The 24,178-nt window shown below is 33.9% G+C and overlaps 2 protein-coding genes across 2 annotated transcripts; both read left to right on the top strand.

Annotated features, from left to right (window-relative positions):
• The first annotated feature begins 4,370 nt into the window (after window positions 1-4,370).
• On the top strand, window positions 4,371-6,602 carry LOC122605293 (uncharacterized protein At1g65710-like). Its single transcript, XM_043778202.1, has 2 exons — window positions 4,371-5,494; window positions 5,634-6,602. Exons 1-2 carry the CDS (start codon window positions 4,427-4,429, stop codon window positions 6,381-6,383), a joined length of 1,818 nt encoding a protein of 605 aa, XP_043634137.1. The 5' UTR covers window positions 4,371-4,426; the 3' UTR covers window positions 6,384-6,602.
• Window positions 6,603-16,855: 10,253 nt separating this feature from the next.
• Window positions 16,856-22,352, top strand: LOC122606096. The gene is made up of 8 exons (XM_043779061.1): window positions 16,856-17,275; window positions 17,726-18,256; window positions 18,351-19,598; window positions 19,681-20,005; window positions 20,091-20,349; window positions 20,725-21,148; window positions 21,273-21,928; window positions 22,024-22,352. Exons 1-8 carry the CDS (start codon window positions 17,141-17,143, stop codon window positions 22,142-22,144), a joined length of 3,699 nt encoding a protein of 1,232 aa, XP_043634996.1. The 5' UTR covers window positions 16,856-17,140; the 3' UTR covers window positions 22,145-22,352.
• Window positions 22,353-24,178: the final 1,826 nt, after the last annotated feature.

The raw sequence follows: 24,178 nt of genomic DNA, 5'->3' as shown, positions 1-24,178 counted from the left end.
TCTTCGACTTCAGAATGAATGTCTTCAGTTGGGCTGATCTCGATCTGAAGTGAAGCTTCAGAGAACTAATTCTGAGAGAGTCCTCAGATTTTGTACAAGTATTTTCTCTGAACTTCAAATATTTCTGAACAAATTACACTTGGTCGATTTCTGACCTAACAACATCCTTACATATCCTTTTACATACAACTAAAAACAAAAATATATTAAGTAAGAGCAAGTAAGGGCATGCCCTTAGGTAAAGGCATCTTTTAAAAAATCTTTTTAGTTTGAACAGACAACAACGACAAAGGATATCCAAAGGCACGTAATGGCACCCAAAGACACCCAGATAGCCTTAGTTTTTGTGGAAAAAAAACAAAAATAAAAAAAGAAGAAAAATAAAGTGGAATAAAGGTTTCCAATATATTAGTTGAGAACATAGAAACAAATAAAAAATGTGAAAAGAACTAGGAAAAATCCAAATAATAATACATGGGTAAAATAGACCAATTGAACAGGGTCACCCCCAATATGTTAGCAGATAACACAAAAGAATTTTAAGATAAAAATTAGTTAAATGTCATGGTCTTATGGATAAACTTAAAAAGAATTTTAAGATGAAAAAAGAAAAAGAAAAGAAGTATATAAGTAATAAAAATTCCAAACGTGGTCAGCAAATTAACAAACTAACAACCTCGAAAATTTGGCTGACTTGAGGCTACCGAATACCTTAGACTAATCCCTACTACTCCCTGTCAGCGCCACATCAGTAAAAAACACTTTAAGGATTAATCCCCCAAAACATACCGAATACACTCATCCCTTAAGGACTAGTTTTGGACCCAACAATTATTTGATTCTATCATTTTATCTAAACTTTACACTTCTAATGCTCTATAATAATAATAATAATAATAATAATAATAATAATAATAATAATAATAATAATAATAATAGAGAGTATATTTATTTAGAGAAAAAAGTAAGTGTATTTATTTTAGGGTTAATTTTAAGTAAACATCAAAGTTCAGGGTAAAGACAAAAAGTTTGAAAAAAACAAAGCACACATACGGAAAAACTGGATCCCGTTATTATTTTATTTTTCTACGGGATATATATATATATATGTGGGAAGAAAAAGAAAAAGAAAAACACGACTCCAACTCGTCTCTGAAGGAACGAAAGGGAGGGACGAGAGAGGCGAACAAATCATGGACGAGTCTCACCCAATGGTGTGGACTTGTCCCTCCACACCAGACAAACAGGAGAACGAATGCATTGGGTACCCTTTAGAGGATTTATCGGACCAAACTCCACATATATTATGAACCACTCTCTCAATTCTATATATTCAGTCCTCATATTGATTTTATAAATCAAAGCAACTCCAAATCAAATCAAACATTCCAATTAAATTAGCAATATGATCGTGTATGATCAGCCGAAAAAATAAAGTCAGAGAAAAATATTGATGATCTAGTATAGATAAGGCAGTGACGATATGTGTTTTCCTATTCTCATTTGAAATATAGTCAGACTATATTCTTTGTGGCACCTATATTGACACATTATGTATGGAAACATGGTCCTCAAATAACAATTTCCTATAAGGTTTTAAAAAATGTTTGTTGTTCGTGTCGATCATTGGATGGTTGTGCTTCTCCACAAAATTGTATAATTGCCAACAATATGTGCCCTTCTTATTTCCTATCATAATGCGAGTTACCTGACTGAATGTTCAAAAAGCATGCATATTCAATGAACGAAAAAGGGCAATTTAGGTAGAGCAAACAAAATTAATTTCGTTTAATATAAAGTACTTATTTTCTGGCATTCTATCGGAATATGACATCAGAAAATTTTTATTGTATAATGATGATGAAACCTTGCACATACTCTAAACAATGATATGTTGACCATGAGCCATTACACGTATTCTCATTGTAATTATAGGTTCATTTATTTTAACAGATGCCCCATAGGCACTTAATAGCAATTCCCATGTAATAAGTCATAAAAAGCCTTACAAAAAACTTATTGCAAAGGTTTTTATATATAGAATTACAAGTTAAACTAACTGGTAAAACCGATCCTATCGTTAATACCGGTCTGTGGACAACTAAGGTATAACTAGATGACGAGTTTTGGCATAACTAAATGACCAGTTTTTAAAACATTGTATATTACAGATCTCTTGGGAAAACGGCTGAATACCACATATTGTTATTTTTAAAAATAAAATATCTATACTTCCTATTAAAAATTATCCACCCCTTTTGAAAGTTTACATGATTTATGACATGTGATTTTACGTTTTTGTCATTCCTCACCCTTTTAGTCTTCACTCACCCAATAAATATTTTTCAATAAATACACATACCCTTCATCAAAAGCAGATACATTAAACATTAATATCTGTCTTCTCTATACCCTAACACACACACAACACATTCATATAGATCCCGATCAGCAAAAGTCGTAATTAACGAGATCAAAAGATTTCAAAATCAAGAGGAGATCGTAATTAACGATATTAAAAGATTTTAAGATTACAATAATCGAAACTTTCTAAATGATATGCGTCACAATACGCGGGTATCATGCTGGTATTTTTTTTATAGTTATTTCAGTAATTTGAAATTAACATACTTATATAATAATTATAATTATAATTATTAAAAGATAAAATAGAATAAAGTGAGTGAGTGAGGTTGTTGGATAAAACAGAGGGAATACCGAAAAAAACCAGATGGATCCACGACCCACATGCGATTCTGATTCCTTTTGCTTTTCATATCCCAAGCAGAGGACCGTTGCATTTCCCATTTTTATTTAAAAACCAATTAACTTGCATTTCCCATTTTTAATATGGATGTAGAAATTTTATATAGAATATATATATATATAAATTAAGTTATAATCTTAAAAGGTCAAAAAATTTGTAAATATAAACTCATAGTCTTACAAAATGACACATGATTATATGGACTTATGGAGTAGTGCATACTGTCCCTACCGAAATTAATAGAATATGAGCCGACTTGTGTTGGACTGAATGAACAAGTTGGCGAAGTTTTAGATGGGGTCCACCTAAATATTGTGACCGACCAGACTAACAATCCATCAATGGGGATGGTCTTACGATCTACAACTTTCATAGATTTTCCTTTTATTACTTCAAATTGGGTTGATGTGAGTAAGATAAAAACTTTAGCGGATTATATGAAGTTTCTTTCAATTAAAATTAAAACATTAAAACATGACGTCGATAAGATATATTGTGAATTAAGAAATTTAAACAAATTAAACACGATAGTCATGAAATAATGATATACGCACAAGCTAAATGGATATTTTATCCATACAATTAATTCCGAATCATGTTAGAGCCCAAGACATACATGCATAGTAATAAGTCAATAAAAGTGTAAGCCTTACATAAATTATTACTATGTTAACTTTCTTTTAAGTTGTGGATTACTAGCAACTGAAGGGAGATCTAACGTATATTATCTAAACTATGTCTGTGTTAAAGAGCTTATTCGCAAAAAACTCATATCAAGTAGAGATCTAGAATAAAAACTTATCCGACCCACTATAAGTAAAACTCAAATACATAGAGTCACTCCACATATACATAAAATAGACTTAAAACTGAATACTCTTATAAAAAACATGTCTCATCGTGAGAGGACCATTTAATAACTACCTTTTATAAATATAAAAAGTGAGATTTGAACTCCCATCAACTCATTGGCTTTCTATAATCAGAATTTAACACATTATTTTGACTAAAAAGAAATTTTTGAATATAAAAAGCCAAATACTAACTCGTTAACTCATAACTAAGCTATCATAATCAATAAGCAAATCGAAAGACCTAACATCCAATTGTCAATTTCCAAAATAAGGGGTATACAATGCATTATTATTACTAGACTAAAGTTTTCTCCCAATATAACTAGTTACAAACATATAAATATAATAAAAAAAAACTCTGTATCAACTTCAGTCTTTTAAATTGGTTATGGAATAACATAATTAAGATTTCACTTTAAACCAATCCAGAAGAGTTCATTAAACTCAAATGTATAGATAATCAACAAATCTAATTACTTTCGTATGAAATTAAGCTTCCAAGTTCCATCCAACACTCGTCTAAAAAGTAACAACCATTAATATTGCATCTTTTTTGAACTTGAAAATAGATATTGATTTGAAACTTCCCAAAATTTGTAAGACTAATGAGAAAGTTCACATAAAGTTACACTTACAACCCTTTAACAAAAACCATTTCCAACAACGGCTATAATTCCACGTTCAAACTTGAGTCAAAATTTGAATTCTTTCACCTCTCTCTCCCAGTTTAAATCCAAACGTCTTTTTCCCATTTTATTATTATCATTTTATATCCCTTATCTCTCTCATTAATCTGAAACCAAAAATGGGTGCTTGTTGCAGCAAAACTAGTACTATCACTTCAACCCCTACCCCACCACCGGAAGTCAAAGTCAAACCAAACCCACAACCACCGGAAAACACCATTAGTTCCGTCCCCGTGGTTGCTAAAGTTCAAGAAAATCTGAAAAAAGATGTTTTCCTTGTGAAAAATAGAAAAAGTCATGAAATTGATCGAAACCCAGATCAGGAAATCCGAAAATCTGTCGATCGGAAGAAGACCCATGAGTGTGGATTTTCCGGCACCGGTGCCGGAGAGGTGGCCGGAGACGTCGGTGAGCCGGTGAGAGTGATGGGTTCGGCGGTGAGGACCTCGAGTTGTACGAAGGAAGAAGTGGATGCGATTTTGATACAGTGTGGGAGGCTTAGCCGGAGTTCATCTGGGGTGAAACCGGCGGCCGGTGGTGAAACGCCGACACGTGGCAGGAGGTATTCCGGTTCAAAGAGAAGTTTCGATTTTGATATCGAAATGGGTACGAAAAATGATGGTGAAGATGAGGCGGTGGATGGAGAAAGTCACCGGAGACGGCAGAGGGAGGTTAGGGTTTCATCGCCGTCTTCGAGACGAAGAAGTAGAGAAAGAGATGGACAGAAACAGAGATCTGGGAGTAAAGAAAGAGGAAGTGGGAGTGGAAATGGAAGGAGAGTTAGTAGATCCCCAAATCGAAGATCTGAATCTCCGAATCCTAATTCGAATGGTGGTGTAGGTAGTGCTGTTGGCGGTGGTGGCGGCATTAGGCCAGGGAAGATGGTTTCGGTTCCGGCTACAGATAAGAGTAATAGTGGTGCTGGTGGTGAGGGGGTTAATGGTGCAGGAATGAAGAGGATTCAAGTGAAGCGAAATGGAGGCGAGACGGTGGGTTCTCGGACTGTGGCGTCTCCACGGGCCAGGTCGCCGGCTCGGGCGAATATTAGGGTTTTGAATGAGAACCAGCAGCCGGTGACATTGAGTCGAAGCAATTCGAGAAAGGCTGAACATTCTCCTTATAGAAGGAATCCTTTAGCTGAAATCGACACCAATGCTGCTGCTGGATCTGAGCAACCGGGCATTAAAGTAAGCGTTTTTTTAGCCTTTATACGGTTTTTATTATCGATTTATTGTTAGGGTTTGCGTGTTTGGATTCGATTTAGTATAGATTTTATGATTTCTTTATTAGGTAGTGAATTTAAGAAGTTGTTTATATCAAATGCAGAAACTAAATGGTGAAAAGACAATGAATAACAAAGACAACAATGTTGTTGTTACTAAAAACAGCATAGCCAAAGAAAACCATGTGATTGATGAGGCGAAAAGTGCAATTGAGAATCCAAAACATAATCAAATTGTATCTAGAACCCGATCTTCAAGGCTATCTCGAGACCTAGATATAAACCCCGAAACTTTACTTACCCCTAACCCCAACCCGACAACCTATGCTAGTTTGTTACTTGAAGATATCCAAAGTTTTCACCAGAAAAACCCCACCAGCACACCAGTAACACCACCAGCTTTTTCGCTGCCGGCCTGTGTCAGCAAGGCGTGCTCGATTCTTGAAGCAGTAGCTGACCTGAACTCTGCCACAAGCTCAAATGACTTTCAGTTCAAAAAAGAAAATCTTGTGGAGTCTGAGAAAGCGGTTAATGATGATCTGATGGAACCAAGTCTGCACAAGTATGTGACTGTGAGAAGGGGCGGTGATGCAGATGCTGAAGAACAGGAATCTTCAGGGAGCAATAGCTTTGCAGGTAGTCATCAAATGAGTTGGATGTCGTCTTCTTGGGAGCCAAATTCAGCTGATTCCACAAATTGCTACACTTCTACTTCTTCAAAGTCAAACAGCCGAGATAATGAGCTTCAAAGAGGCAGTGAGTTTCCAAGGAATGGAATTGGACGTGGACGAGTTGGTATTCCTGGTAGAAGTGCTTACTCTTTGCCAAATAATGCTACAGCCGCGTCAACTTAATCTGTTGAACATACTTTGTCGGTCTTTCTTTTTATTGGAACAGATTTCTTTTAGTTGGTTGCAAACTTGCAACTTTGTGATGTATTTGATTCATATATTGTTTTGATCTTGAAGTTTAATATTGATTTTGAACTCATATTTGTGCTGTTGATGAAAGAGCAGAAAACTGAACCACGAATTTGATTCATCCAACAGGCATCAATCTCATTTGTTTATCGATCAAACGTTTTAAACCTAGTGATGTATTGGATACTTAATTCTTGACCCGAGTAAATTGCATATGTATTAAGATGTCTCTAAATTTTAGTCATTAGTTTGGGTATTGAAGTTTTAACCACTTATATATAGGGTTCCAAATGTTTCCCCAGGTCCCAGGATCTCAATTCCACTCTCCCCTTGTAAAATTAAATTAAAAAAAAATTAGAAAGTTAAAACCCTAAAAAGTTCAACCTGATAAAAATGTCAGATAACATTCCATTTGAATTACAAGTTGAAATAATCAAAAGAGTTCCTATCAAACCATTGCTTCAATTCAGGTCTGTCTCAAAACAATGGAAGTCAGTCATCGACAACCACATCCCGACCGTTTACTAATAAGGTACATTCCTGTTCAACAACAACTTCATTTTAGAACCAGTACAACTTTCATGGCTTATTTTGCTTCTATACTTCTCTGTCCTCCCGACAATCGAAATTACAGTTACATTTCCATTGCTGACACTGATGATAATAATTTTCACCAATACCAAATTCCTAGTACTATTCTTCCTAAATCTGTTAACAATCTTAAGGATTCAAATGTAATCGGTTCTTGTCACGGATTAACTTGCTTCTATGGTTATAGTCTAGAGCAACCTTTTCCATATGATTATAGAGACGAAAGTTATATGGCTGTTTTATGGAATCCTTTGATTAGGAAATTTGTTGATGTTCATGTGCCTAATGTTTTGTGTATGCGTTACGAAACTATTTTAGGTTTTGGGGTTAGTCGAGATAAGGACGTTAAGATTGTTAAGATTAATAGTTTTGAAAGTTTTGAAAATGGCACTTCGGTTTGTATTCCTTGGCGAGTTGAGGTTTTTAGTTTAATTTCGGGGAAATGGAAAAGTTTATCTTGTAGTAGAAGAGAGAATTTGCCTTGTCGTGATTCGATTAAGTTTTGTTGGGGTCAGGCGGTTCTTGACGGGGTTATTTATTGGCATGCGTTTGAGATGATTAACGTGGCGGAGGGTAGATTATTATGTCATTTGATTTGAGTAGTGAGCGGTTTGAAGAAGTATGCCTTCCAGATAATTTAGCTCACCTAACTAGTGATAAGTTGTATATTTCTAAGCGAATGGAGTCTGTTGTCGCTCTTGAAGCGGATGAAAACAGAACTTTTTTTGGTGTATGGATGATGGGGCAAGGTGTTACTAAATCGTTCACAAAACTATTTACTGTTATGCCACGGGATTCACAATTTTTGATAGTTCGTGGATTTATGAAGAATGGCGAACCTATAGTTGACCATGGATCTCATGCACTTTTTGCTTATGACTCTTACTCGGAACGGATCAAGGATCTTGGAATTGTTGGACACAGTGTAAGCTTTTCCGTGAGGTCCTACACAGAAACTCTACTTTTGATTGATCGATGAAATTCTATGGTTTATCTGTTGCCAGACATAAAATATCAGCAGACCCAGCACATCCGGCTCCATTTCTATGCCCGGTACTCCTCTTTATTCCAGATATTATGTGCCATTTTTCTACTTTTATTGATGTGATGAATATGGGAAGATATTAAGTGTGTAATACCAAACAGCTTTTTCTTCGGAAATGTAAGTGCAGATTTATCTTCTATAATTGGCATCGCTTGTTATTTTTGGGTCCTTATAGGTAGCTGGCTTTAATCATTCATCTGTTTTTATCGTTTCCACTTCTAACCTTACATGTCTTCACCACCAAAGTAGTGGCAAAATGTAATTTCTCCTGTTGAACTGGTTCTTTATTGTTGATCTGCTGGTACTGGATTCTCACCCGTCAAGGACCCAAAACCAAAAACTATAGCTGACTGCTGGTCCATTTTTGTTTTTTTAGTCCCGCCCTTGTTCATTCTTGTGGGTATAATTTGAATGGGTAGATAATGAATAAACGGTTAATTGTTCGCTTATTTGTGAATTTGTAAGGTGATGCAGTTAAGATCAATGAAAACGAGTTATCCACCCCTCTAATAATAATCATGAGGTACAAATATGTCCCCAGGCGCTAACTTGCAATTTTGGTTTACTCTTTAATTTTAGCAATATCACAACTCATGCAGATCTGATGTTGCATGTTTCAGGCATATATTTGAATCTTTGTGTTTCTGTACACCCAAAAATTCGTAAGAAAGGTGGATACTTGACACCAAAATTTGTCTTTTATGTTCAGCCTGCCCTTGTTGCTTTGAAATTACTAACCAGTGACAGGGGTCTTGGATGGTTTTTGGGATTGCTTTTTTTTTAAAGCCGGTTTTAGATTATGACGTTTACAAAACGCAGTTGTCAAAAATCCAAGGAAGCGCTACTGCCTGCAAATAGCATTCCTGATGTATATGGATCATAAATCAAGTGATGATGTAAATGAATTAGATTTTTAATTAAATAACAAGCACTGGTCATTCGAATCTAACAATCGATTTATTCTCTCAACCTTATAGAAAATTGCACCTTTTCTGCTATATGCACTAATGCACACATAAACAAACCAGCCACAGACGCATCCTAGTGCACCAGACACGAAAGGACACTACAAGCACTTTAGACATTGACTGGACTCAGATCATTCTGACGGACATGAATGTGTCAGATTATTTGCCAAAGATACTTTACCTTGCATTTCACCTGTTTTATTCTATGTTTCTTGTCCAACACTCGGCTTGATCGCGACTGTTCATGGTAGGGTTGGATATACTTGGATACAGTCTCAGAGGAATATACCATGTTTAGCATTTTACTAAGATTTGCAGTTAAATGTAATTTTGCAACTGACCTTTGATAATCAACTCTTGATTGGTTCAAGCCCTCTATCGACTTTGGACAAATTACTAACTACGAGTCTTCATTACTAAGAACAATTAGCTATGAGTTTTGACTATTCGGCAGCAACTTCAGGTTGCGGGTATGGCTGTTGTTTAGTAGTAGTATGATCACTTGACTGAAACGTTCGTATCAATGATTTGGGCTTGTCAATGAACTGTTATTCATTCTGGGAGATTAAGCTGTTAATTGCTTTACTATTAAGGGCTAGAAATCTTTTATGTTTGAGATTTATTTATTTTTTTGTCAAGAGACATGCAAGTTATTTACAGAATTACAGATAATGTTTTTACACTGCCATATATTTTCAAAGTTCAGAAGTTTACTTGTTGATTTTCATGTTTTGTACAGTAATTTTTTTTGTTTCCAGTTGAAAGTTTTATTATCTTAAATTAATTTAATCTTTTTTATGAATTACTTATGTTATAAGTTAATTTATTCTAATCTAGCCAGGATATACCTTTTTTTACGTTGTATTTTTTTATCCATTCACATAAACATTATTAAAAAGACAATATTACCCTTATTTATAAACTTGACCTTTACGATAATACCTATCCGAACAAATGGGGCTCAAGATAAAAGAGAAGGCAATATGATCATCCACCATCAAATAAACCATTGAACAAATCATCAACTGAATATCATCATATAATCAATTTTACACTATCTTGATTTGTTTTCAATAACATCAAATAATCAATTTTACACTATCTTGATTTGTTTTCAATAACATTAATAAACCCTCACCCTCACCTTCTAGTTTAAATTAATTAAAACCAAAATATACATAAAGGTTAGTTATTGTAAAACAAATATTAAAATAAAACAAATAAGACAAAAATTTGACTCCGAGATCATAATAAAATTGATACACGGAGATTTATATATATATTGATGTATGCTGATTTTCATGATGCACGGTGATTTTTAGTAAAGAAAAACATTGTTTTATATGTTTATCTACAACCAATATACATATATATGATATCATCATCATTATCATCTATGAAACCAAATCTCCATCAACCCCAAAGATCCAGTGAAAAGAATAAGGTTGGGAGTGAGGAACAAAAAAGGGGTTTCTGAAGGAGTGAAGAAGGTTGCCGCCTCCAATGATTTTCAGTCAAAAATTCAACAACCCTCCATTCACACACACATATATACATAGACATGGAAGACAGAGTGATGATGCGAATTCATGAATATGAATATAAATATAAACATATATAAATATGTAAATGGATATGAAAAAGAGATGTTACTTTATCGAAATAGTAGACAATAAAAGTTCCTGTACCTCAACTAGTGAGATAGGAATTGTTGCTTTGTAAGAGGGTAATATTGTCTTTTTATTAATAATATCAGTAGATGAATAAAAAAATTCAATGTAAAAATCAGCAACTATAGTTAATACAAGTATGTATTTTATAAATTAAGGATGTCCACATGTGTAGCCCATTTTGATACATAAAGCCCAACTAAAAGTCCAAAACAAGGCCTTCAATTAATCAATTTCTCAAAAAGCATCATGTCAGGTAGTCTACACATTTTCGTTCCGCTTCAGTTTACTCCGTTTTTCGTAAGTTCAAATTGCTATTTTTTTAAATTCAAACTAAATGGATGTACACGCAATGCAGCGGTGGTGACAATGTGGTTCTTAATGTAAAAATAATTTCATTGCAGTCGGCGATGTGATGAATATTTACGGTGGGATGTGAAAGGGGGAGGAAGGGATGAATTGTAAATTAGAGTTTTTTTCTGTTTGTTTCTACTTGAGGGAGAGATAGGTTGAAATTTTTTAAGGGCATTAATTTAGTCACTCTTTATAAAATAGAAATAAAGATATATTAAGATGAAAGGTAAATTTGACATATCAGGCTCTTAAATTTAAGAAATGGGGGGTTGAGTTTGTTTTATAAGGGAGTATAAATATTGTAACTTTGGATGATTTTTTTTTATTAGAATATAACTGGTAGTAATTATTATCGTTATAATGTTCTAGTGTGACTAATAGCGCTTGTTTCATACTGTAATGAAGATATAACTGTACGATTTTTACAACTGTTTTTGAGAAAATAAAATAACAAACTTTTTTATTTTCATGTGCTTCTAAGTAAGCGTACTTGAATAATTTCCCTTCGATGATGATAAGGGTATGATAGGAAAGAAGTAGTTCTTTGATGTGTCTTGGAGAGAAAGAACTGATATAACAGTCAATATGAGGTAATGACGATGTCAGAATAGGGAACCACCTTATATGTAGTGGTAGCCGATGGTAAAGACTAATGACACAAGCCGAAGTAAATGGTAATTATCAATAATGAGTGGAGACAAGTGAATAGAAACTATTCTGGTAAAAACATCATTAACATTAAAATAGATTTTTACCGAATGTTCGTTTTCTCATAGATTTATACAAATGTTATTTAAAAGGATATTTGTGAAGAAGACAACAAAGTATATCATTTTTCATTTGGAAACTTCATAATGAAGAAATCTCTGTAAATGCGATCGAAGAATATATATTTCGCTATATTCGCATGTCTCTATTGGCTACAGAGAAAGCAAATTAAATGAATTGGGAAAAATGGAAAAAGGTGTGTCAGTATGTGGAACTTTAGTTCGTGGAAATTTAAAGAGTCGTCGTGAGGCGCTATTGTGGTCCTCGTCCTGAGTTTTTAATTGATGGTCTTTGTCGGGTATATGTGGTTGCATATGTAATTATTGGTCGAATCTTAATTCTTAGATAACTATAAGTAATAAGTGCACTCGTATAAGGTTTAATAATAATCAATAGATGATTATTAAAAAGTATTTTTTTTTTTGTAGTGTACATATAATTCTTAAACTTTAGTTAGTATAGAACGTGATGATAGCTTGGAACCGGCCAGATTCGTTTACCGTAAGTTTATAATTATCTAACACATCTATATCTATATCTATATATATTATATAAAAACTAAGTTTGTGTTATCAAATTTGAAACTAAAATATCTCTCTTCTTAATTAGTTAATTGAATAAATGAAATGCTTTAATCCTTCTAAATGTTGATTATAGGTATGTTATTATGTGTGTTAATAAATTGAATGCTTTAATCCTTCTAAATGTTGATTATGGGTATGTTGATCATGTGTGTTTTAGATTGCCAAGAGTTAATTGTAGTTTATTGTTTGTTAATTAATTGTATATAAGGACGGAGGTTTTGGATTGCCAAGAGTTAATTGTTAGTTTATGCTTTAAACATAAAAATAAAATAGTATATAATACATTGAAATTAAATACGGTTACTAAAGATGATATCATTATTAGTTTATTTATTAATAAAAAGTAAATATAGATGACAAAATTATATCACGTAAGTTTTCACATTAGGAATAAATATTAAGCTTTACAATAAATTATGATAAAATTTATTAAATTAAAATTTTTTTGTTGGCATATGAAATTAAAGCCACATATATGGTTCAGTGGTTTATCATTATCCCCTAATTTTGTTATTTTTAAAGCCATATGATAAGTGTATTTAAAAAGGTTCAAAGTTGATACTCATATTAGGACACGTGACCACCAGAACACCTTTTATTAATGTTAACTTTTGGGGACGGAAATTACATATTGATTCCGGATCCTAACCCGCCCAATGCCACCCCCACTGAAATTACTAACCCTAATCACTATCACCGCCAATAAACATACAATAATGCTACCTTACCCACTCAAATTACTACTTACCCTGATCACTATCACCGTAACATATATTCAGAGTTAATAATAGGATTTTAATATAGAGTTAATTTTGAGAAGTTGGCAGTTTTGGATTGCCAAGAGCCGTGTATTGAAGGATATATTGATTGATCATATATAATAGCAACCGTTTCAGAATTTTGATGGGCTCTTTGGGTTGCTGGATGTTCTATATAAGATGGACCTAACCTTCCCTTATCGTCACTTTGCATCCTCTGTTTCCATTAGTTTATAGTTTTACATATAACAATTAGGATGGGAAAGGACCGTGATGTTGCAGCAAAACAAGTGAAAGACATTGTTTTTGTTTACTTAGACCAGATTGATGAAAGTTCAACCGGCCCAATTGTTGCCATGGTCTGCAGGCGCTGGGATGTGATCAGTATAAGGAACAAGTATATGAGTACAAATTACATAATTTATGATAAGAAGGTTTGTAATGAGGAACTGATGTTTATATCAATTTTGTATGGTATATTATTTGTGTGTGGTTTACTCAATTGTATTTGTTTACTGCTAGGGAAATGTGCTCCATTGTTTTGTTAAGGCTGGGAATGCTTTTCGATTCAAGCAGACTTTAGAAGAAGGTGGTGTCTACAACTTTAAGGGTTTATTTGTTGCTCCAAATCCTGAAAGGTTTTGGATCATGAAAGATGCTACATACATGATTGAGCTTCAGGGTTCAACAATTGTAAGCAAGACAACCGATGATATTGAGATGTTTACCCGCTATCCTTTTCAACTGATGCCCTTTGAGCAGATAATACCCACGGAGAACAGATTTTTCGTTGGTATGTAGTTTTTTAAATGTTCATCATATATAAGTTTCTGTCTATCTCAATGCTATTATATAATAGTAGTTTGATCTTTGGTTTGGGAAAAAAAGATGGAACACATCAAGAAAATAATGGATTTTTCATGTTGTTATATTCAATTGGTTTATAAATATTTTAGGGGAAGAAGTTACATAAGCTATTATGAATCTGAACTTTTTTTTTGGTTTACATGTTTAGACGTGGTTGGCTATGTGACTATTGTTGGCGCGCCTTCAAAAAAATCAACCGGGACCAAACTGTGGAATTTAATCTGACTAATGAGCGGTAACTCCATTTTAATACAGTAGTTTTGTTTTAATTACACTCCATGTTAGCGGATGCCTAACTTGGAATTATCTATATACAGGGGGCAGCAACTCAGGGTTACCTTATGGGGTCGGCTGAGAGACTCCATGATTCGGAAGAAAACAATGCATCCGGGCGTTTATGTCATCCTTCTTACATCCATGAGCGCTAAGGAGTATCTTGGTAGTATATTGGTTGTTGTATACCGTGTTTGAATCAATGAGCATGTTCTTAACTTTCCCTATATTCATTGTAGGTAGCTTCTGTTTTTCGAGTTCCTCTGCTACGATCTTGATTGATGATGAGGACATTCCTGTAGTAAAGTCATTTAAAACTGCCATAAGGTAATTATATTTACACTTCATCTGGTTATGCTTTATTGATCTTTGTGGGTCTGTATGTTTGTAATTTAATTGCTTGCTGTAGTGGTTCCGAAATCGTAGACACTGGTTTGCCTCTACTGCAGGCTCGACCTACAATATCAACTCTTCGTGCTCTGATGGAGTGGGGTCGCACCAAAAGTAAAAAAGAGGTGTATACGATTTACGTGTAATTATCTATTATTATGTTCCCATAACTGTTCCTTGGTTAACTCATGTTGTATATCGTAAGTGCCAATTCTAATCTTCATAAACTCTGACTTTAGCATGAAACATGTAAAAATTTCCCACCATATGATTCCATATGATAGGGGGCACTACCCCCAATAGGTTAATACACAAACTAACCATCTACAATGATTAGCTCAACTTTTTAATAAAACCAACCACTTCAATTATGAAAACAACTTCCCTTCATCCCCGCCGTCTAACGGACGGGTTTTAAGACATCGTATGTATGTAAAAATGTGTTTATCGTTTGCTAAAATAATAATAAATGAAAATAGTTATGTTAATCAATATATAAATTATATAAACAATAAATATATATGGTAAAATAATAATATATATAAATTTAAATTTTAAGATACAATATAAAATTATAGATGTTTATAAAGTTATGTAGCTAGGTTAGTGATTGTGGTGGGTCTAAATTTGAAAGTGTTAACTTGACTTTGCTTTTTTTTTTTTTAATGAAAATTTCGTGTCACGATTCGACAGCGAGAAGTCTAGCATACGTTATCTTAACCGGATCTACGCTAGAGAGCTATCTCGAAGTAGAAATGCCTATTTCAAATACCCAATTGGGGGAAAACCCCCTACTAATCCGCCCGAAGGCACGATGATTAATAGGAGTAAACCCTGCCCTTCAGACTTGAACCTGGGTAAACCCAAGCCAAGCCCTCATAATTATGTCCTCCACAAGGCTTGAACACAAGACCTTATGTATGGGGGATAGTCTTTCAACCATTAAGCTAATGCTCAAGGACAACTTGACTTTGCTTTATAACTTCGGTTTGGGGTCAACTTCTTCTTCTATCTCGTAAAAAGTAAAGTAAAATGTGAGATCAGTTTTAATGGATATTTTATATTATCTCTATGACAACGACAACGATAACGATACGCAAAAACATGATACAAGGAACTATGACGTAAAAAGTCTTATTCTTACTCAAAGGTAGAAAAACTGTCAACTTCAAGAATAACTTCCTACTTAAGGTTTAACCCATAAAAAAATATTTCCGACGACAAACCAAAGCCGAAGAGGGAACCGAGATCTCTCGAGCTCAAATTTAACTTTTTAAAGTGAGAGAAGCTAATGGTAAAAGGAAAAAATGTAAGGTAACAAGGATTCCCTAAGGTTATCCTAACTTAACTAGTTAAGTTGAGAAGATCTTGACACTTGGATGAAAATCAAGGGTCAAGATCTTCTCAAATTGACTAGTCAAAATCTTCACAACTTGACTTTTTTTTATATGGATATAAAACTCATTTTATTGGTTTTTTGTATTTAAATAAATTTTAGAAGAAATTAACTTTCTTTTAGAGTATAGAAAAAGATCATTATTCATCTTTTATGATTATTTTTAGGAAAATGATAAAGGGATGTCACTACATATTACATGCTTAAAAACTTGTACTTTATATATTAAAAATCGCCCCTTGATTTTTCTAACATCAAGGTACAAATTTTAATGCACTCAATTAGTTTTTACTGATAACCCTAAGGGCTGTCACTAACAAAACCCTTATTTTTATTATAGCTTATTTGTCTTTATGATATTGCGCTTAAAATGATACAAAACATATGTTAGTGATGTACTCATTATTATAAAACTATAAAAGTAAAAGTAATGTACGGATAGTCTTCTTCGCAAAGTCTTTAATAAAGCCGTTTACACTTTACATAAAGAAAATGGGTCTAATAATATAAATTGGCTTTATATTTTAAACTTATGATGTAAGCAATGAATCTTAAAAGAATTTCTAATATAATACTTTCAAATTGTGTTTTAATGTTAACATGTAATAATTTCTTTCTGTACAAAATTTGATGACGTGTTTTATATGACGTAGATAGTCATTTGTCACAGTCACACATATTTTTTGTTGATATATAATCTTGTAGATTAAATATTAAGAAAGAGTAAATCATATGACTATCCTTTTAGTATTGTTTAAGTTTAGCAACTTCTTGGAAACTGTAAAAAAGTAGCGAATCCATGGCATTGGCCCCTTCGTTGTGTTTTTCTCATCCCGTACGTACGTACGTGATCAGTAGTATATATACAAACATCCAACCACCTGTGTGTTTTGTACTAGAAATTTAAACAACAAATTAAACAAACAACCTTTAATTCATTTCCTTTCAATACGCAAGTTCAATTCTTATATATTCTCTTCGATCAGTTTTCTAACTTTTGCTTAGAAAAATTGAACAATTCAAGACAATGTATAGATTTCCAGCACGGAGCAATCGCCCCCCTACTAGTACTGACCATGATAACAAGCCTCAGGAGTTGGTTGATGAGGTGTTTTCTTGGTCTCTTGATGACGTGCTCGATCAGAATTTGTACAAGGAAAAGGTGCGTACCGTTTTACTCTTCATATACCGAGTAAAAGTCACGAAGCTAATTAAGTCACCATTAGTAAGGTGTGTCGCTAAACTTGTCTTGACAGTTTCTTTTAATTAGTGATATAGGTTAAAGTAGTTCGTCTTTATTGAATTCACTAATTTTGAAGCCTCTGTCCTTCATTAGAATTCTAGTTGAGAGATGAGTACTATTCCTTTTGGTAGTTCTCATTTGAGTCATTACGCAATGTTTTTTAATAAATCACGAATCTTCGTTTGGTCTTAGATGGTAAACAATCTCTTTTGTGTGTTCTAGAAATTTATTATTCTCGCTGAATTTTAGCCCATATGAGGTAGAACCACTTGCAGTCACTCAAAGATGATTCTATACAAAATTGTTTCCTTGTACTTGAATTCTTGTTTTATGTTTCTTATGTTCTTGCCATTGCCAAAATTCAAAAAGGTAGCAGAGATTCCGAAGACATTTTCATCTGTAACCGAGTATAAAAGGTCATTCATTAATCTGCTTTTTGAGGAGACACGTGCGGACTTGTGCTCAAATATACAAGGAATTAGCCGTTGTCCTACTGCAGAGATTGTTAAAGTGCAAAAGGCAAAAGGGTTTAAGCATCCTAAAAAATTGTTATATACCGTCATTCTTTGTAAATTTGAAGGATCTTATGAACCTCAGGGTGGAGATCTTATTGCTTTCACTGATGTAAGGCCCAAATCTATTGATGATCTGAAGAGGCCAAACAAGCCTTACACCATTGCTATACTGAAGGGCACAAACATAGATAACTCACCATCTATGATTGTTGTCTTATCATCAAGACCATTCGATCTTCTTGAAGACAAAAGCCAAAAATCAAAACGCTTTGTTGTTTTTCTTACAAACTTAACAACAAATATTCGCATCTCTGAAGCCCTTCATTCAAAGATAAATGGAGACAAGAACAAGTTGATCAAAACATTGCTGGGGGTTAATCCTAGTGTAAGAATTAATGCAATGATATTTTCCTTATATTTTTTACAAATTTTTACATTTTTTGAAATATATTTAAATCGTTTGCTACCTTTAATAACAGGTTGAAGAACCTTGTGCTTCATGTTCTGTTGATGAAACCAGAGACATGAGTTTCCAGAAAATAAAGGTAGATGTCAAAAGTTTCCAGCTTGATAGTTCACAAGAATCAGCTGTTTTGAGTTGCATTGCTGAAAGTGGCTGTCAACATCGAAATACAACAAAGTTAATTTGGGGTCCTCCAGGGACAGGAAAGACTAAAACTACGGGCTCGTTATTGTTTATGTTGTTGGGATTAAAATGCAGAACCGTTACTTGTGCACCTACGAATATTGCAGTCTTAGGAGTCACTAAACGGCTTATGAGCCTAGTAAGAGGCTCGTTGTCGCATGATACCTATGGTTTAGGAGACATACTTTTATTTGGAAACAGGGAGAGAATGGCAATCGACGATCACAAAGATCTTTCACATATATTCTTAAATTTCCGTATTGAGTGTCTTTCTGAGTGTTTAGCCCCCTGTTCAGGATGGAAAGGTACCAGTGAGTGGATGATTCGTTTCCTTGAGGATCCTGAGGATCAGTACCGGTTGTACTTGGCTAATCAAAGAGATAATGATGAGAAAAAAGCAGATGAAAAGTCAAATGACTTGCGTAGAAAAAGAGCACTGAAAGAGAAAAACTGGAAGAACCTTGTGGTACATGAGCAGCATTCAAACAGAAATCCAAACAAAGAATCTTTTCAAGTAAAGATCTTCACTTTTGAGCAGTTTGTCACAAATGGATTCAGGTCTCTAGGAAATCACCTTATATCTTGTGTTGAAAACTTGTACACACATATGCCGACATCTATGATTTCGGTAGAGGCAGCTAAACAAATGATTCTTCTAGTCCGTTCTCTTAGGCTTATTGAGCAATCACTCAAAGAAATAGTTGCGGAAAATGCAGGGTTAAGAGAGGCTTTAAGAGGATTAAATGATGCCCGGAAAAAAGGAATTCCTGATTTACATGCTTGCAGAATGTCAAGTCTCAAAATACTTAAATACCTTAGAGGCACACTTCGCCTTCCAGAACTGACGGGACATCATGTACTTAAGTTTTTTTGTATGGCGAATGCTATTTTGATATTTTGCACCGCATCAAGCTCCATAAAATTGCGTACTAGCAAAGAGAAACCTTTGGAATTTCTTGTGATCGATGAGGCTGCTCAGCTAAAGGAATGTGAATCTCTGATACCTTTGCAGCTCGAAGGCATTCGGCATGCTATCCTAGTTGGTGATGAAAGACAACTCCCAGCCATGGTTCAAAGCAAGGTTTTGATCTTCTTTAATACATGTTATATTTGAATGGTCGATCACATGTTAAAATAGTATTAACATTTACTGTTTTTTGTAGATGTGCCAGGAGGCTGAATTTGGAAGGAGCTTGTTTGAGAGGCTTGTATTACTAGGGCATAAGAAACACCTTCTTAATGTACAATACCGGATGCATCCAACCATAAGCCGATTTCCAAATAAGGAATTCTATAACAATCAGATCTTGGATGGGGCAAATGTCAAGAGCAGCAATTATGGAAAGCGTTTTCTTCAAGGATCTATGTATGGCTCATACTCGTTTATAAATGTAACATCTGCAAAGGAAGAATTTGATAGGAACCAGAGCACGAAGAATCTCAAGGAAGTGGCTGTTGCTACTGAAATAATTGCAAAACTTTTTAAAGGTACGTACTTGCGTCTCTTTCTTTCGTTTTACTTATTTTTTTTCCCTCTTTATCGGTCTTTGAACTCCTTTTGCTATGTCTGCAGAAGCTGTTACAAAGAGACGAAAGGTAAGTGTTGGTTGCATATCACCATATAAGGCTCAGGTAAATGCAATACAGGAACAAATTGGCAAAACGTACATGGGCCATGAAAAGTACTTTATTGTGAATGTCCGGTCGGTTGATGGCTTTCAAGGGAGTGAAGAAGATGTAATAATTATATCCACAGTGAGATGTAACGGGAAAGGGTCTATTGGTTTTCTTTCAAATCATCAAAGAGCGAATGTGGCTTTGACCCGAGCCAGGTAACAAGCATATTAGCTATTCTTCTCATCTTTTTTTCTTCTATGTTAGCCTGATTAATTTACGCAGAGTAAACAGAGTGAAAGGAGAGAATACTTATAAATCGATAATATCATTTTCATATCTCATTGAGTTACATAAGCTGCGAATTTATAGGCTTCAACAAACCTCTTCAGCAAGCCACAATTTAACTCAACATTCATAAATTTGATAACTCTTAACTCTTAGACTCCTTACTAATAGCGACTTGATTAATGAGAAATAGAACCATCATATACTTTACTTTACATAAACAATAAGTTTAATATGTATGTGTTCTCTATAGTTGCATGATCTTTTCATTTTTCCTACTTGATCTGATATCCTCTCATATATAGATACTGTCTTTGGATTTTGGGGAATGAACCAACTTTAGTGAATAGTGGTTCTATCTGGAAAAACCTAGTTGTTGATGCCAAGAATCGCGGATGTTTCTACCATGCTAGAAAAGACAAAACCATGGCTCAGCCCGCCATGGTCAATAGGCTACCCAAACGAAAATCAAAGTTGGCTAAATCTGGCTCGGGTAGTAGCACATCTAATCATGGCTCGGAATTTGCTCAAGCCGCCACAGAAACCTTGGCTCAACCTACCATTGATGATAGGCTACCCACACAAGGATCAAACTTGGCTGAATGTGACTATAATAGTAGCATATCTAATGATGGTTTGAACTTGGCTCAAGCTGCCACAAATGATTTTCGTCAACTTGATAGCGTATTCAATACAGAGTCGTTACTGTTTAGCGAGGCCAGATGGAAGGTAAGTAGACCGTTGTTAGTAGCCATCACAAATTAACTCTAATTATTTATTTTTCTCAACTCGTCATATTTTCGTACACATGTATAGTAATAAGAAAATCTTTTTCGTTTTTGGCCCATGGTAGGTAAATTTCAGTGACACGTTCTTGGAGACATTTGCAAGATTCACCGATCCCAAACTTCAAGAGGAAGTGGTTTCTCGTGTGGTTTTACTTTCATTTGGTTGGCGCCAACCACAAAAGGACATACTTTCATTTGGTCGGCGCCAACCACAAAATGACATACTTTCATTTGGTCAGCACCAACCACAAAAGGAAATAATTAGAACTAAAGTGGAGACCGAAGTATTTCCAAGAATCACAAACTTTGAGATTTATAAGCAAGTTGCTTCCCTTGTAGGTAAGATTTGCAGCATCTGGCAACAACCAGCAAAAGATGAAAATGCTAAAGTGAACATAGAAGAAACAAAGTGCAAACAAAGTGAACCCATTTACCGAAAAAACATAGAAGACACAAAGTCTAAACAAAGTGAACCCTTTTACCAAAAAAACATAGAAGAAAGAAGTCTAATTCTAGAAACATACGAAGTTACACAAGACTTGTCTTTGATTTGGGCTGTAGACATTGTGGTACAACGTTCACTTTGCATCCAGGTGCTAAAAATCTGGGATATATTGCCTTCTTCTAAGATCGGTGAACAGAAAAAGATATTAGTGGAAAAGGTTTATGGGAATTATACTGAAAGTATGATGAGCCGCTGCAAAGAAAAATGTATCGATGGGTAAGTTTGAATCTTAATCGTATGTGTGTATACTTACTACGAGTATTTGGTTATATGGCCAGCTTAAAAAATGTAATGTTTTATTGTATTGACAGGAATCTTAGGCTTCCAATTACATATGCCATAAACTCGGACACTGATTCAAGCTGGTCCGAGGTAAATCAGTCATTAAGCTCGACGAACCAGGAATCATCAGGACCATCATCATTGTCATGATCAGTGTCAACGGTTTCAAAGGACGGGTGAGTTCATGGACCATGTTTTTTATTAAGAGTTATGCTGCAATATTTTGCATATAAATACAATTCTGTTTTCCTTAATGTATAGAGGGGCTGTGAAAGGAAATGAACTAGGCATGATTTTGCTGATAAATTCCTACCTTATTTGATTTGATTTGATAATGATTGTATTTTTAAAGAACTCAGTCTAGTGTTGCAATACTAAACTATCAAAAGTGTAAATTCATATCACAATCAAAACTTGCCAATATATGAAATTCTGATGCTTTATATGCAAATTCAAATCAAATTGGGCCAAACTAGTAATATATTTTTTATACATTTGTTTTTGTCATCTTCGAAGTTTATTGTTGATGTTCTACGAAGAGTGTTTTTTAAGAACTTGTTTTCGGAAATTTTTTATTAACATCGCAAAGGCTTTCTTAGAATTTATGACCTCGTGTACCTGTGTAGCTTTAACAAGTCTATCATTACCCATAGCTCTTTCCTCCGATAGAATTTCTTACAAATTTTGTCTTAGCTTTCTTTTATGGAAAATGATAATGACCCCTACTGGTTATCATTAACAGCTTATTACATGTATAAAAAGCTTATTACATGTATAAAAGTAGTACTTTAATTATAAATAACTGCCCTCTGAATTTTCGCAAGAAAAAGTACAAATGTTAATGTATCAAATTAATTAATACTGACAGCCCTAAAGACTGTCATTAACAAAACTCTTCTTTTATGTACAAAAATTTTTACACAAGTTTTTCCTCATTCAGAGTGAAAAACATTTTAACAATAGGTTAAATAAATTTTAAGTTTTTGAAAAAGTTAAGCGTTCTATTTCTTTGTTTCAAAAGTTAAAAATGTTTAAAAGACAATTTTATATATTTTATCATTGAAGCAATAATTGAAACAATAATGGGTTGGTGGCTTATTGATAAGGTCTAATAGATCTTTGGAAAATTCATCAGGTTTCAAATTCCACTTTCTATATTTATAGGAGTGGATTATTAGAGAGGTTTTCAAGGGTCTTGGATTTCATCACTAACATACGTGGTTCGAGCTCCGCATACTGCTCAATTGGATGTCACCGTAGTGTCTCGAATGCTAACAAAGCTTTTAACAAATAACTTTACAATTGAAGATGCTTTTTTATCTACTCTTCAGGCACTCGTATAATTTTTATACTTTTTAATTGAGGCGTCCAATTTTTTCATTACACAATGGTAGTTTAATTGCAGGATGACTTTTTTTTTAAAATTGTTTTAAAATTTTTGAAATGTGTCAAAGTATTTAAAATCTAAATGGATTAGAATCTCTTATAATTTGAATGGATATGGATTATAATCCAATTTGTTTGACAGCATAAAACGTAATTCATAAAAATAAGAGTAATTTACATAATGCTTTATTGGATTTTTCACTAACCATCCCTCGTTGGAATTTTTTGCATAAACCATCTCTTATTAGGTAAACTAATGACATAAATTGTCCCTCATCAAATTTAATGACTTAATTACCTTCTTTCAATATTTAATAGTTAAAGGGTTTTCATATCTCATCGGAAAAAAAGTAAGAATGTACATTAGGAGCATCAGCTTCCGACAAAGATTTTCTTGACACTACAACCGAGAAAAAACGGTCACATAGTTCGCTCCCAACATTCATAAGCATCGACACAATAGAGTCGATATATATATATTATATATAACCGATGCTACTTTCCAAATTAAGTCGGAGATGATGGTATAAGGGAACAGAAATGCTGATAAGTCAATGAAAGGAACCGATGAAATAAATCAATTACATCCTTTGCCCCTAATATCTATCCATATTTTTTGAACAGATAAAAATAATAACCGACGTAATGCACTGTGATTAATGGTTGAAATGTACAAGTTCTTATATAAGGGGTTTTACTAAACAAAGATCTCAGGGCTGTAATTAAAGTGAAATACACTTATTATAAATTTTTGGGGAAAATCCATAAAAATGTAAGCTTTTTACACAAAGTTTCCAT

Source organism: Erigeron canadensis, chromosome 6 (genome assembly GCF_010389155.1).
Source record: "Erigeron canadensis isolate Cc75 chromosome 6, C_canadensis_v1, whole genome shotgun sequence".
Taxonomy (NCBI): domain Eukaryota; kingdom Viridiplantae; phylum Streptophyta; class Magnoliopsida; order Asterales; family Asteraceae; genus Erigeron; species Erigeron canadensis.
The sequence above is the reverse complement of the archived record's forward strand: the minus strand, read 5'-3'. Positions and strand labels throughout refer to the sequence as shown.